The sequence below is a fragment of the Cajanus cajan genome, chromosome 4, assembly GCF_000230855.2.
Source record: "Cajanus cajan strain Asha chromosome 4, NIPB_CcT2T_4, whole genome shotgun sequence".
In the NCBI taxonomy this organism is placed as follows: Eukaryota; Viridiplantae; Streptophyta; class Magnoliopsida; order Fabales; family Fabaceae; genus Cajanus; species Cajanus cajan.
In genome coordinates, this window is record NC_138520.1 from 9,639,048 (window position 1) to 9,651,572 (window position 12,525).

The 12,525-nt window shown below is 30.6% G+C and overlaps 1 protein-coding gene across 1 annotated transcript; it reads right to left on the minus strand.

The window, feature by feature from the left end:
• Positions 1 to 7,997: 7,997 nt before the first annotated feature.
• Positions 7,998 to 10,246, minus strand: LOC109802347 (cation/calcium exchanger 1). Its single transcript, XM_020363680.3, has one exon. The coding sequence runs from the start codon at positions 9,988 to 9,990 to the stop codon at positions 8,233 to 8,235; it is 1,758 nt and encodes a 585-aa protein (XP_020219269.1). The 5' UTR covers positions 9,991 to 10,246; the 3' UTR covers positions 7,998 to 8,232.
• Between the last annotated feature and the right edge of the window lie 2,279 nt (positions 10,247 to 12,525).

Consider the following 12,525-nt stretch of genomic DNA (forward strand, 5'->3'; position numbering starts at 1 on the left):
TGGGCCAAGTCACTGTCGAATCATGGCGCTTGGGCTGCTGCGCTCTTAAGTAAAAAGAGTTGCGCCCTGACTATCAACTATAGCTTTTGGCCTAGTGGTAAGCGCTCGATCCAACATAAGATAAGCAAACTTTTTTATTAAATAAGAGGTGACATAATAAAGAGGTGTGACACTCTACCCTGCATGTCATTATAAGATAAGCATAAAAGAAGACAAATAAAGATTTGATATAAACTTTAATAAATGAAAACAGATTGCAAAACTTCTAAGAATAGAGGAAGTCACATTTGCAAAAGTATGAAACAAATACAAAAGAAGTACCAAAAACTAAATGGCTAACAAAAGACCATTACATTACTAAAAGAACAAACTTAGGTCCTAAACATGACAAAGACTAAAGTAAACATGAAACCCTAAGTTAAAAGTTCTGATGTCACATCCTATTGAAACTCAACTTATCATCGTAACATAAAACCTAAGTCTCATCTCTAATATCATCGTCAAGATGATCCTCACCTACAAAACACACATAAAAAACACAACAATAGAAGAAAGACAATAAGAAACATCGCACTCTAGCTACTAATGTGAGATATGGTTAGTTAGCCACACAAACAACAACATAACATATATCATTAAATTAGATTAGCATAGCTTTAATTAATAGCAATTATAACTTGAGAATAACTCAACATAATGACAATTCATGATTCACACAAATGTAATGGACATGGACTTCACTAGTTTATATGTGTGTGATGTCAATAAAATATCTTATCCTTTCCCGAAGGCACACATAGAGTAGCTTAAGATAACATGTCGAGTCAAGCCATTACAACTCTCTACACTAAGGAGATACATCAAGGTGCATCGGGACAACAATGTCGTGCAAGTTATATCCCATGCACATAAACAACCAAAACTAGGGCTCCTAAACTTAGTTATCCCCAAGGTCATGAATCCCCAAGCTTACAAAAAGGTAGGGATGACGAGTAAACCCGTACCTATGGGTAATGCCCAAACCTACCTTAACTTTGACGGAGAATACCTGATTTGACTAGACACAGGTATGTGTACGAGTAATACTCGATTTATTGAATTGTTTATATATGAGGACAAGGATGTGTATATACATACCTATCCCATACTCGTACTTATACCATCTTTAAATTTCTAGAAAACTTAATTTATTTTTTTAAAAGATTTACTTAACATTTATGTAATTCTTACTCTATTTAAAATTTATTTCAAATGAAATTTAATTAATGTAATTTTGTAATTTCTACTCTATGTTTAACATTTTTTTTTAATATTTTTTACAAAAAAAAAGTAATTAATTTTTGAGTGGGTTCGAGTATACCTAATACTCAACAAGGACGGAGATGAGATGCAAATTTCATACCCAACGGGTATAAAGATGGGGATGAGTATATGGTATGGGAATGGAGACAGGGATGGGGATACCAAAACTCGTACCCACCCCACCTCGTTGCCATCCCTACACAAGGAGGTCTTATTCATGACATTGTATTCTATATCGTACTCTTCACACAAAAAATACTTATGCTCATGATACATGTTACACAAGACTTAATGAACATTTCATGTGATATCATCATCACAAGTACGCATCACATATATTATCCATATCACTCCAAGGCAATCATTGCCAAACTTATCCCGACTAAGTCTTAGCTTAGACTTCACGTTACATGACGATCACATGGTCAACATATAAAACATCATACATCACCGTTAATCAACCTTAAGGGATAAGCAAGATAGTTAAGATTTACTTTTAAACTACTAATGCAATTCATTACTTAGTCATCATCTTATTAAACTCAACAACAAAGATCATACTCTTATTTAGATACCTCTAAAAGACCATCACATTATAAACATAAGTACTTGCTTGTAAACAGAGTGGTGCTTGGCGAACGACGACCTACACTCAATGAATAAACACTAGGGAGCCCCTAGAGCTCCCTTGCCCAACATGACCCAAGTCACGCCCAATGTATGAACCATAGAGAACAACCTATACTCTTTATTGTTCTCGATCCCAACGACACCATAATGATGTTCGATGCCATACTGGTTTTGAAAGAACCTACAAAAAGTGCAAAAATCGCATAATTCATCCCAATACTCAACATCCAATCCACACGGCAAAAGCCTTAATTAAACCTTACTATTATACAATTATCCCATCAATTCACTCAAAAAACAATAATTTCACATACACCCTTCAAATAACATCAATCTTCAACTTGCTCTAAAACAAGAGTTTCCTACAATAACTACATATGAGAACTCATAGATTCACAATCAATCAACTCAAAAAGCAATTCATGATATATATATATATATATATATATATGTATGTGTGTGTGTGTGTATGTATGTATGTATGTATGTATGTATGTATGTATATAATCCATATAACAAATAAAAATCATATAAAGCGTATATTTACAAGGTACAAGTCAAAAATAGATATTTCTCCCACATAAACATGAACAAATCGGGATTTGGGGCTAATCTCACTACCTAACATATAACTCACACTTTAAAGAAAGACTACTCATTCATTTTCCTGGATGAATGCTAGATGAAGTTTTTAGAACTTTAGAATGATCTCTTTCGATTCCTACTCTCTAGGCGGTTCTTCAAGTTTAGAGAAGGAAACGTAAAAACAAAAAAAAAAACATAAAGACTGACTGTTAATTGTCAACTTTACTTGAATAACACACATGTTTTTGTAGTACATTTGCATAACATCATCCCATTTTCTTTAGAAATTGCATAAGATGGCAAATTTTGTCAATACATTTATACTTATCCTTTTTTAATCCAACCCATTGTAGTTATATATCATTTTTTGATTACTTATGGTGGGTGTTATTTTGTAGGAAAATAGAGAGAAAAATAAATAAAGATAGGAGAAGATAATCAGAGATTTAAGCAACATTTGAAAGAAAGAAGATGAAAATGGAACAACCAAAAATTTGCTCAAGTATTAGAACAAAAGCTTAAGAAAATTTACAAAAATGAAAAATCAAATCTTTGCCAAAAATTCACTCTAGTGTTGGTTCAAAAGCTCGAGCGAATTTGAGGCAGAAACACAATAACTTTTTGCCAAATTTTTGCTCAAGCAAAAATTTCAATGCTCAAGCATTTGAGTAAAAGCTCAGGCGAATTTTCAATGCTCAAACGAATTTAACTTCTTTACCTTGAAGGATTATTTTTGGCTCAAGCGAATTCACCAAGGCTTAATCGAGTATAGGGCGGTCAAGTTGCTCTATTTTGAAAATCAGAACATATTTAAGGTCAAAGATAGAGAACAAAAGGTGACTCTCTAGACTCTCAGATCACATACCTCGCTTTCTCTCACTCCACCACAAAAGACCATCGAAGTTGAAGGTCTAAAGGGTGATTCCGACATTTGAGGACAAAACAATGACATTGTCCCTAGCTTATTCTTCTTATTTTTCTCTTTGTGAGTTGACTCTCATGGAAATAAGTGACTAAACTTTTTCATTTTGAAATTGGATGTAACCTATTGTGCTTTATGTGACTCTTGATCTTTATATATGTTATAATCTCTTCATTATGTTGTGATTTCATTTTTGTTTTTAAAACATTTACGTTTTAATCATTTGTGAATTGATTTTTGGTTTGGGATTCGATTGGAAAATGTTTTCTAAATCGAGACTTGAAATGAATCATCTACCGATCCAAGTTACTAATAATAGAGCTTAGATTCATAGTTTAAAAAAGGTTTTTCTTAATGCAAGTTTTTCTCTTGAATATGCAAGGAATTGGTATTCAACGAAAAAATTTCATCATAATCTTTTTTATCAAGAAATTGATATTGAGTGAATTTAATCATAATTAAAATATCAAAGAGTAATTAACATATATTTAGTTTCAAGGTCACGAAGAGGTATAAGGAGTCAAATCCAATCCCAAACGTCTCATATATGAATTTCTCCTATACTTGTTTGTTTGTTTGTTACTTGTCTTGAGTTTTATCAAGTTGATCTTTTAGTTTAATGAATCAAACAATGAACTTATATGAATATGAATATATCGTATATAACTATTTCTTATTTTTCTAAATTAATTGAAAATCAATCAATTGACTCAATCCCTAAGGAGATGACCTTACTCATCACTATTACAAGTTGACTATGGTACACTTGTTATAAGATAAGCATTGACCCAACCTTTTAAAACCTCCCTCTTAAAAACTTTAATCCCTTTTCTTAATAAAAACATGACATAATTAATAAAACAATACAATAAAGCACATATTTTAAATACACATTATACAAAAACCTCTTGGTTATTATAAAACTTAGTTATTTAATTAAAATTCTTCTATTAATTTTTAAAAACAATTGAGATGTTACAAAATGAGCATTAAAGACAAGCAATCATGTGTTGTAACAAATTATTCATTGTTCAAGGACAAAATAGACAAAGTATAGAAACAAGACATTATGATAAACAAGAGATGTAGATATTGCACTGGTCACATGTCTCAAATGCTTGTATAAATACCAAAGCATCTTCTTGAAGACTAGGTGTTGCAACAAATGTAAAAATGCTAGTTAAAAGAAGAGACGATGACAAAGTTGATGAGCCTAACTCTTGTCTTCTAAGGGTGATATTTAACATCGAAGAGATGAAGATAAAGTAATTGTTACAATTCCTTTCTATTGACATTTAGATCCTTGTTATTTTTTTTCTCTTTTTTATTCATATTTGATCTTAAAAATTAGATGAAAAATTTGTCATTTAGATTTTTGTTGAGGTAGCAATCATTGTCCATCTAAGTGACAAATATTCACATCATTAATTTTATGATACATAATATGTCAACTAATCACATAACAGAATGAGTTAACGTCTCTGTCACGCTAGGAACTAATTATTATGATGGAAATTAAAGTTGAGAGTTAACATTTCATTTTTCATAATTCAAGAATTACTATGTCACCGTTCTACAAAGTCGAGAATTAAAGTGGTAATTTACTCAAATATATTTATACAAAAAATTTAAATATAATATAATTTATATATTTAAATATAATATTTATTTTTATATATAATTTATTATAAGGTGTAATGCGTTCAAAATTGATTTTCAATATAATTAGAGAGGAACGAGAATGCACTACTAAAAGAAGTGTCATTTTCCTGCGAATTTTTCTAAAAGAAAATATTCACAGAAATTTTTTTGCAATAATAATTTCACAAATTTTTTTAAAAAAAATTTATTTACGAAAAATAATTTACAAATATTTATTACAAATTTTTTTATGAAAAATAATCTACAAGAAATTTTTACAAATTTTGCTACAATTTTAATGATCATATAAATTTTTTTCCATGGTAAAAATTTGCAGGAAATGTTGTAATAATTTTATTTTGTTTCTTGCAGATTTTCTTGTAAAAATAAATTTGCAAATAATGTTTACTAAATGGTAGAAAAATTTCGTAGGTAACTTTTCCAGTGGATTCACATTGATTAAAAATAAAATAATTAAAATATATATAAGTTGGGACAACACTTATCTTACAACTTGATTTATATGATTAAGTGTTAGACTTATAATCTGCGAATAATGTTTGCTGCAACTTTTTATATAAAATTCATATGAAAAGTCGCAGTAGTAAAGCCTTCTTCTAATGTTTCTGTATTACCCATTTATTTGCTTATTTGATCAAGGATCCAGCATTGTCCTAAAGAGAGAATCTACGAGTAGGAAATGGACCACCATGATTTGGACATGTAAGAAAACACAGTGGACAAACTTATAAATATCGATATGATTCATCCTCCCACTTGGTAGGACACTCGTGTTGGGTCATGATTATTGATTATTGGACTTGGTTCAGGCAACCTATTACATTTTGTCACTACTGCCCCAACTTGAACGTGTGACGTGTCCTAATATAATAAATACTTTTTTTCCCATTCAAAGTTTAAAGAGAAAACATGCATGTTTCATTCTTAAACAATTCCATCCTACAATCTTACAAAAAGTTTGATCATCATAGTACTGCTTATGAATCTACTAATATAAAAAAGAAAAAAATGACATCTTAACCTTTTTATTTTGTGTGTTGAAGTTGTTATCAGGCCTTTACCCAAAAGTTTTGGGTTTGATTCTTTTAGTTGAGCTATACACCTTTTAAACCAAAAAGATTTTTTTTCTTCTTAGTTTAAATACTTAGAAATAAATTTTATGTTAGATTCACAATCAAATTTTAAATACAAACATCCAAGCATAAATAACTTTACTTTAAAATCAATTTCAACCTATATTAATTTTATAAACTTAATTTCATCCAAAAATCAATTTTATAAACACTAATTCGAACATACATTAAACGTGCTCTTAGTAATTAAGTTATACTCAAATGACAGTAGAAAAACTAGCGTGAGATTAAATACCTAAAGGGCAGAGGATTCGGTTTATGCAAGGGATTTGCATTAAATAATGGTACAAAAATATTATCTTAGTTACACACTTTTACCAAAATTCAGATATATACATGTTGTTGTCCAGTAATGTTGAATATGAGGTTTGTCTTTGGACTAATAATTGATGACAAGATATGACAGTAAGTTCCAAACGAGACAGAAACATGAGCTTGCCTTGCTTAGCCAAAGAAAGTAAAAGACATTTCATAGTAACTAATTCAAGCGATAAGATAAGATAATGATCATAACAACATAGCTCTTATTTATAACTCAGGACTTTCAAGTTCATAGTGTGAGTTTTTGTTGATTGAGCTATTATCATTGAGGGATTGACTAGCATATATGATTTTGAATTAAATTTTATTTAATTTGGTAATGGCTTTTCAAATAATATTTACTACTAAAGTAACGGATGCTGAATTAATTGCTGATAAAATATTTGGACAAGTCTTGATGCATGTTTAATTCAACTAATTTTAAAGTTTTTTTTATATATAAATTTCTTGAAAGAAGCTTTAAAAAGGGAAATAATTTCTAAAATGTTGTTCCCAGATAATTAGTACTAGCCATGTATATATTTAATTCTTATAAATTTTTGTACACCTTTTATTTTAGACCTGAATTTTGGTAGACCTACTTTTGCTTTAAATTGAATTTATTTCCTCTTAGCATGTTATTTTCTTTAGGATTCCTCTTAGCATGTTAAACGACATAAATTGTGACAAGACATACCGATGCATACTCCATGATCCCAATCCTCGTATCCATAACTTAATTATGAATTAGTAGCTCTTAAACAAACATGTATGAGTATGACAAGAAAAATGAAAAATAAAATAAAATTGTGGCATATGAATCAGATGGCTGAAAGTGATCCTAGTCCTAACCCACATGCAACCAATCATTAGTAAGAGAAACTCTAGATAACATTTTATTGTCTGATTAATTGAATTTTTACAGTAACTAGTAGTAATAAATTAAATAAAATATAACTGACTTTTAAAACGTCTACCTATACAAATATACTCATATGACTGCATAAATCATCATAAAGAAATTTGAAACACACTGGGCTGTGAAAAATCACGTCCACCCGGAGGCAACAAGTAATAGTTTTCACATATTTTGTCTTTTGAACATTGGAGAAAGAACCCTAATACACGTTTAAAAATCTGTTCCAACTTTCAAACATGCACATATTTGTTATTCTTTTTTATTGCAACGAGGGGTACAACAAAGTGTCTTTTTTCTCCTTTACTATAAAGGGGTAACCTCCTTTGTTGTATATTTATTTAACCCATTTTACGATTCATAACTACACATAAACAGCTGCACAAACTATAATAACAAATATTTACTATTTTCCCTTCTTTTAAGTATGACATGTCTCTTTCTTATTAATTTTAAATAAAAGAAGAAAAAAAATGGCGGATACCAATAGTTAACACCTATAGAAGACAGGAGAGAAAAATATATATAAGTATAATACAAAGAGAGATGAAGAAAATAGCGAGTATCAGTATTTGATATCCGAAGGTGTATATCTATCTGCATATCATTACTCTAAATAAAAGTATTATTATTATTATAAAAAAAAAAAACTAGAGGAAAAATGTACAAAGTAGGCGTGTTGATTGTGACATGTATGATTAAACATGAGCTAGTTCCAAAAGATGGACCACAACGGAGAATGGACCCTCTTATGATGAAGTTCCCTTTAGAAACTTGCATCTCTAGAATCTCACAACCCCAACAGCCATAGCTATCCTTATGAACAAAAAACACAGGTACACACTCAAGAGTCCTGCTCCTAATGATTTATCAAGCCTCATATTCTTCCTTGGCAAGATCACAAGTGCCCAAAGCACCCCTCCCATCAAGAACAGAAGGGTCTCATAGAGTGAAGGATCCTTGGGAATGACATAAGGGTCTGGTTGCTCAGACCATGCTGAGAGCACAAGAGGCAAGCCCAAACCCATCAAGGTATTGAACATAGGCCCAGCAAAGCAGCCAGATATGGCCATTTGAGCCCCATCTGGCCCACCATTCAAGGCCATGGCACCATTGGCTATCAAGTCCCCAAGTGAGTTGCCCCAAGCTAGGACAGTTAGTCCAAGGATTGAAGGGCTCACCCCAATGATGCTCCCAATTGAAACCAACAGAGAAACTAGCTCCTCGGCAATTATGTAAGTCCATGTTACACTCATGGCAAAACCCCCTGCCAACCATGGAAACAAGGACTTTCTTGGTGGGCTACACCTCTCAGTTGTCACACATGCCATGTTGCCTAAAATTATCCCAATCAAAGTAGCTACTATGTATATGACAACACTGCTCCTTGAACCAATGTTTTCACTTTGAGTGTTGAAAAGAATTGCCAATAAAACTGGTGCTAATGTCACAGATATCACTGCATATGGCTTTGACCATTTCTCCTCACTCACCAATGGTATGGTAAGCCTTCTTGGCATGCCAAGAGGTAATTCCAGCACTTGTAGGATCTTCCAAAAGTAAATACAATCAAAAAATGAATTATTATCACCAAAACACTCTTGCTTTTGCTCCTTATCTTCAACCACCACTATCTCTCCCAAACTTTGTTTCTCTTCATCAACACAGCCTAACAAGGGTATGCTAGACTCTACCAGTGATTCATCAGAAGACACTGAGTATTGCCTTTCATTTCTGTCCTCTCCATAGATCAGATGTGTGGCAGAGACAGCACAGACATAGATAAAGTAGATGGAAACATAGCAGATTGAGCCCAACAAAGTGATTTTCCCAATGTAAATGATGACAAGGAGGATTAGAATAGAGAAAAGGAAGAAAAGTACATCCCTGATGAAATTGGCCTTATCAACTTCAACATGGTTTGGACTAACAAGTATGCTTATGATCCCCAAGACAGCACATGACACAAAGAAAGACCCTCCAAGAATGCTGTTGAGTCCAACAGCCCCATTGGAGGATGATCCTGTGAAGGACACAACACTAGCAAAGAAATCAGGAGCCCCATTTCCAAGAGAAAGAAGGGTCACCCCAGCAATGGTGGGGGAGAGCCTCAAGATGTTGGACAAACCCTCCAAGGAATTGCAAAAGTAGTTGGAAGCTGTGTCTCCCAAAAGATAGAACAACACCACAAGCCACAAAGCAAGAAGGGTTTCCCCCAAAATTGGGAATTTTCCTAGGTTGCAATAGTAGATTTGGAGATAGTTTATGTACCCTTTTGACCTGCAGTCAAGATGGTTTTTAACATACAAGCACTTGGAACCATAATCTTTGTACTTGTGGAGATCAGTGCAGCCTTCAACACTGATATCTTTGAGCAATCTTGCATGGTTGAAGATTGTGAGGGGGGCATTGGAGTTTGTGTTGGGAGGGTGGAGAGAGGCTTTTAGAAGGAAACAGAAGAAGAAGATGAAGGATAAGTTGAGGACAAGAATGAGTAGTACTCTTGGATGAAGCTTGGCATTGGACATGAAGGGTGCCATAAAGAGAGCAGTTTCTTAAGGATATGATGATGAAAGTTATTTTGTGAATGTGTGAAGTGAGAAACTAGAATTGGTGTCCATATTAAAAGGACTTGTTCTAGGGACAGTACTAAAAGGGTGAGGGGTTTGAGGAAGAAGACATAAATAGGAAATTTAACTCTCTACTCTCTAGTCTCTAGAATTCTTGCAGTGCTGGATTTGGAAGGTGTTGAAGGGAGAACAAATTTATTTATTTATTTTGCTGTGTCCATATGTGGGATTAGAGTTAGGTATACTTAATAGTCTTTGTGTGGATGGCATGGGAACGTACATGGGGAAACGGATGAAGCCAAACTCAGCACTTAACAATGGTTTGAAAATATTATAGATTTAAGTGGTATAGTAGTAACAATGTATTAAACCCAGCACACAAAAAGTATAACAAAAAAAACTTCAATAATTTGTTGCAGGGGAAGTGAACAAATTCGGATCTCAGACAAACTTAAACGAAGGTTTTATCTATAAACTACTACGCTTAATACGAGTGATAATCTTAGAAAAATATACCCCACCCGTCTCCCTACAACACACACAATTATGCTTATTGAGAAAGCACAAAATAAGATTTTCATTTTATTATCGATGTAAATTTTAAATTAAAATGAATTTATTCTAAGCCTTCTGAGTCTAAAAATATATTTAAGTCATTAGAATTAAAATAATAATAATAATAATATTATTATTATTATTAAATTTAATAATAAATAATTATTTTTGAGCATATATATTATATTGTGATTTTAATTATTGATATTTTAAAATATTAAAATATAATTTAAAATAAAAATAAAAGCTGATATTGAAAAGAGTTGAGATTAAGAAAAAAAAACTAAATTAAATGTTTTAAAACCACTGATCATTAAACTAGTTTAAGAAAGATTTTGATAATGATTTCTCTTATAAAGAAAATGGATAAGCGATAAATACAAATAAGAAAAAATAATGAGCAAAAATAAGATTTCATAACTTTACAAGCATTTAATACGTATTGATGTATACAGCTTTTTTATGTATGTAATTTATTTTTTTCTTCTATGAATAAAGTATTTTTCTTTATGAATTTTTTTTTTCTATCAAAGAAAAAAAAGTAAAAAATTGATTGGGTTTTTTAGATCCAATTTAAGGTTTAATAATTTAATTGTGATTGAACTAATATTAATAAGATAATATTAATATTTAAAGAATACATGAAATAATATTATATAAACATAATATATCATAAATTTATAAAAATTAAATTAAATTATTATTTTATATATTTTTATTTTTTAAAAGTGCATGTAAAAGTATAAATATAATATTTAAGTTTAATTTTTAATAATATATAATAATATGTATTAATAACTTTATAGTTAGAGTAGAAAAATATTAAATTAGTAAAATATAAAATATCATGATATAAAAATTATAAATTAATATAAATAGCTAAATTTTATCTTTATAAAATATTATTAAAAAATAATATAATTTATTCTAATTTATAATTTTATTAAATATATTATTTATTATAAAAAATATTTTTAAAATTTAAAAGAAAATAATAAAAAAAACATTTAAAAAATGGTTCAGTCCAATTTTTGGACTGATTTTGAGTTGATTTATCTAATTTTTAATCGGTTCTTTTATGTACTAATTTTATGATTCTTTCAAACTAGTAGACCGATAATTTTATGTTTAATCAATCAAAACAACTAATCCGATTTGACATCACAACTAAAATCACTCAAGAAAAAAAATCTTAAAAATCACTTTCCTAAAAATGATATATCAACATTGCACCACCACTATCACTTTCATCATCTTCACCATTACCATCACTTTCACTGTTACCATCACTTCCACTGCTAACAGTGATGGCAACAATGGTAGCGTTAGAGTGATGGAAGTGGTTTAGACAAAAAATATAAGAACACATGAAAAAATATTTATTTTAAATTGGAAAAAGATTTTAAGACACTCCTTAAATGTAGGCGTAGCTACACCTTGAGAGATGTGGCCACCTTAGTTTTGACATCTCATGAGCTATACTTTAGAACATTTTATATGGTGATACTTCACATAATATCTTATTGATCGAAATCCTTTGTTGGTTGTCCTTTTTGAGATCTTCAACAACTTTTAGGACCAACAATTATCCTCATAAACCAACACAAAAAACTTCTCAACGTGCTTTATTTTCACTCAAGCACTTTCTTGAAATTTTTTTCAAAATATCATCTCTCTCTAAATCACTTTAAGTCAAACATGTTTAACTATATATAAAAAATTTAAGTAATAAATTATAAAAAGTAAATACATCTTATTGATATAGGTAATACTAATTAATCATTTTAATTAAGTCATTCTAAATTATACAACACACTTGTATATGAATTTCTATCATTTTAATATATTCAAGCTGTTACAAAAGAGATAAAGAGAAAAGAGAGATGAGTAATTAATATAATTGGTAAAATGTGTGAGACCCCCCCCCCCCCCGTACGGATTTTTCTCCAA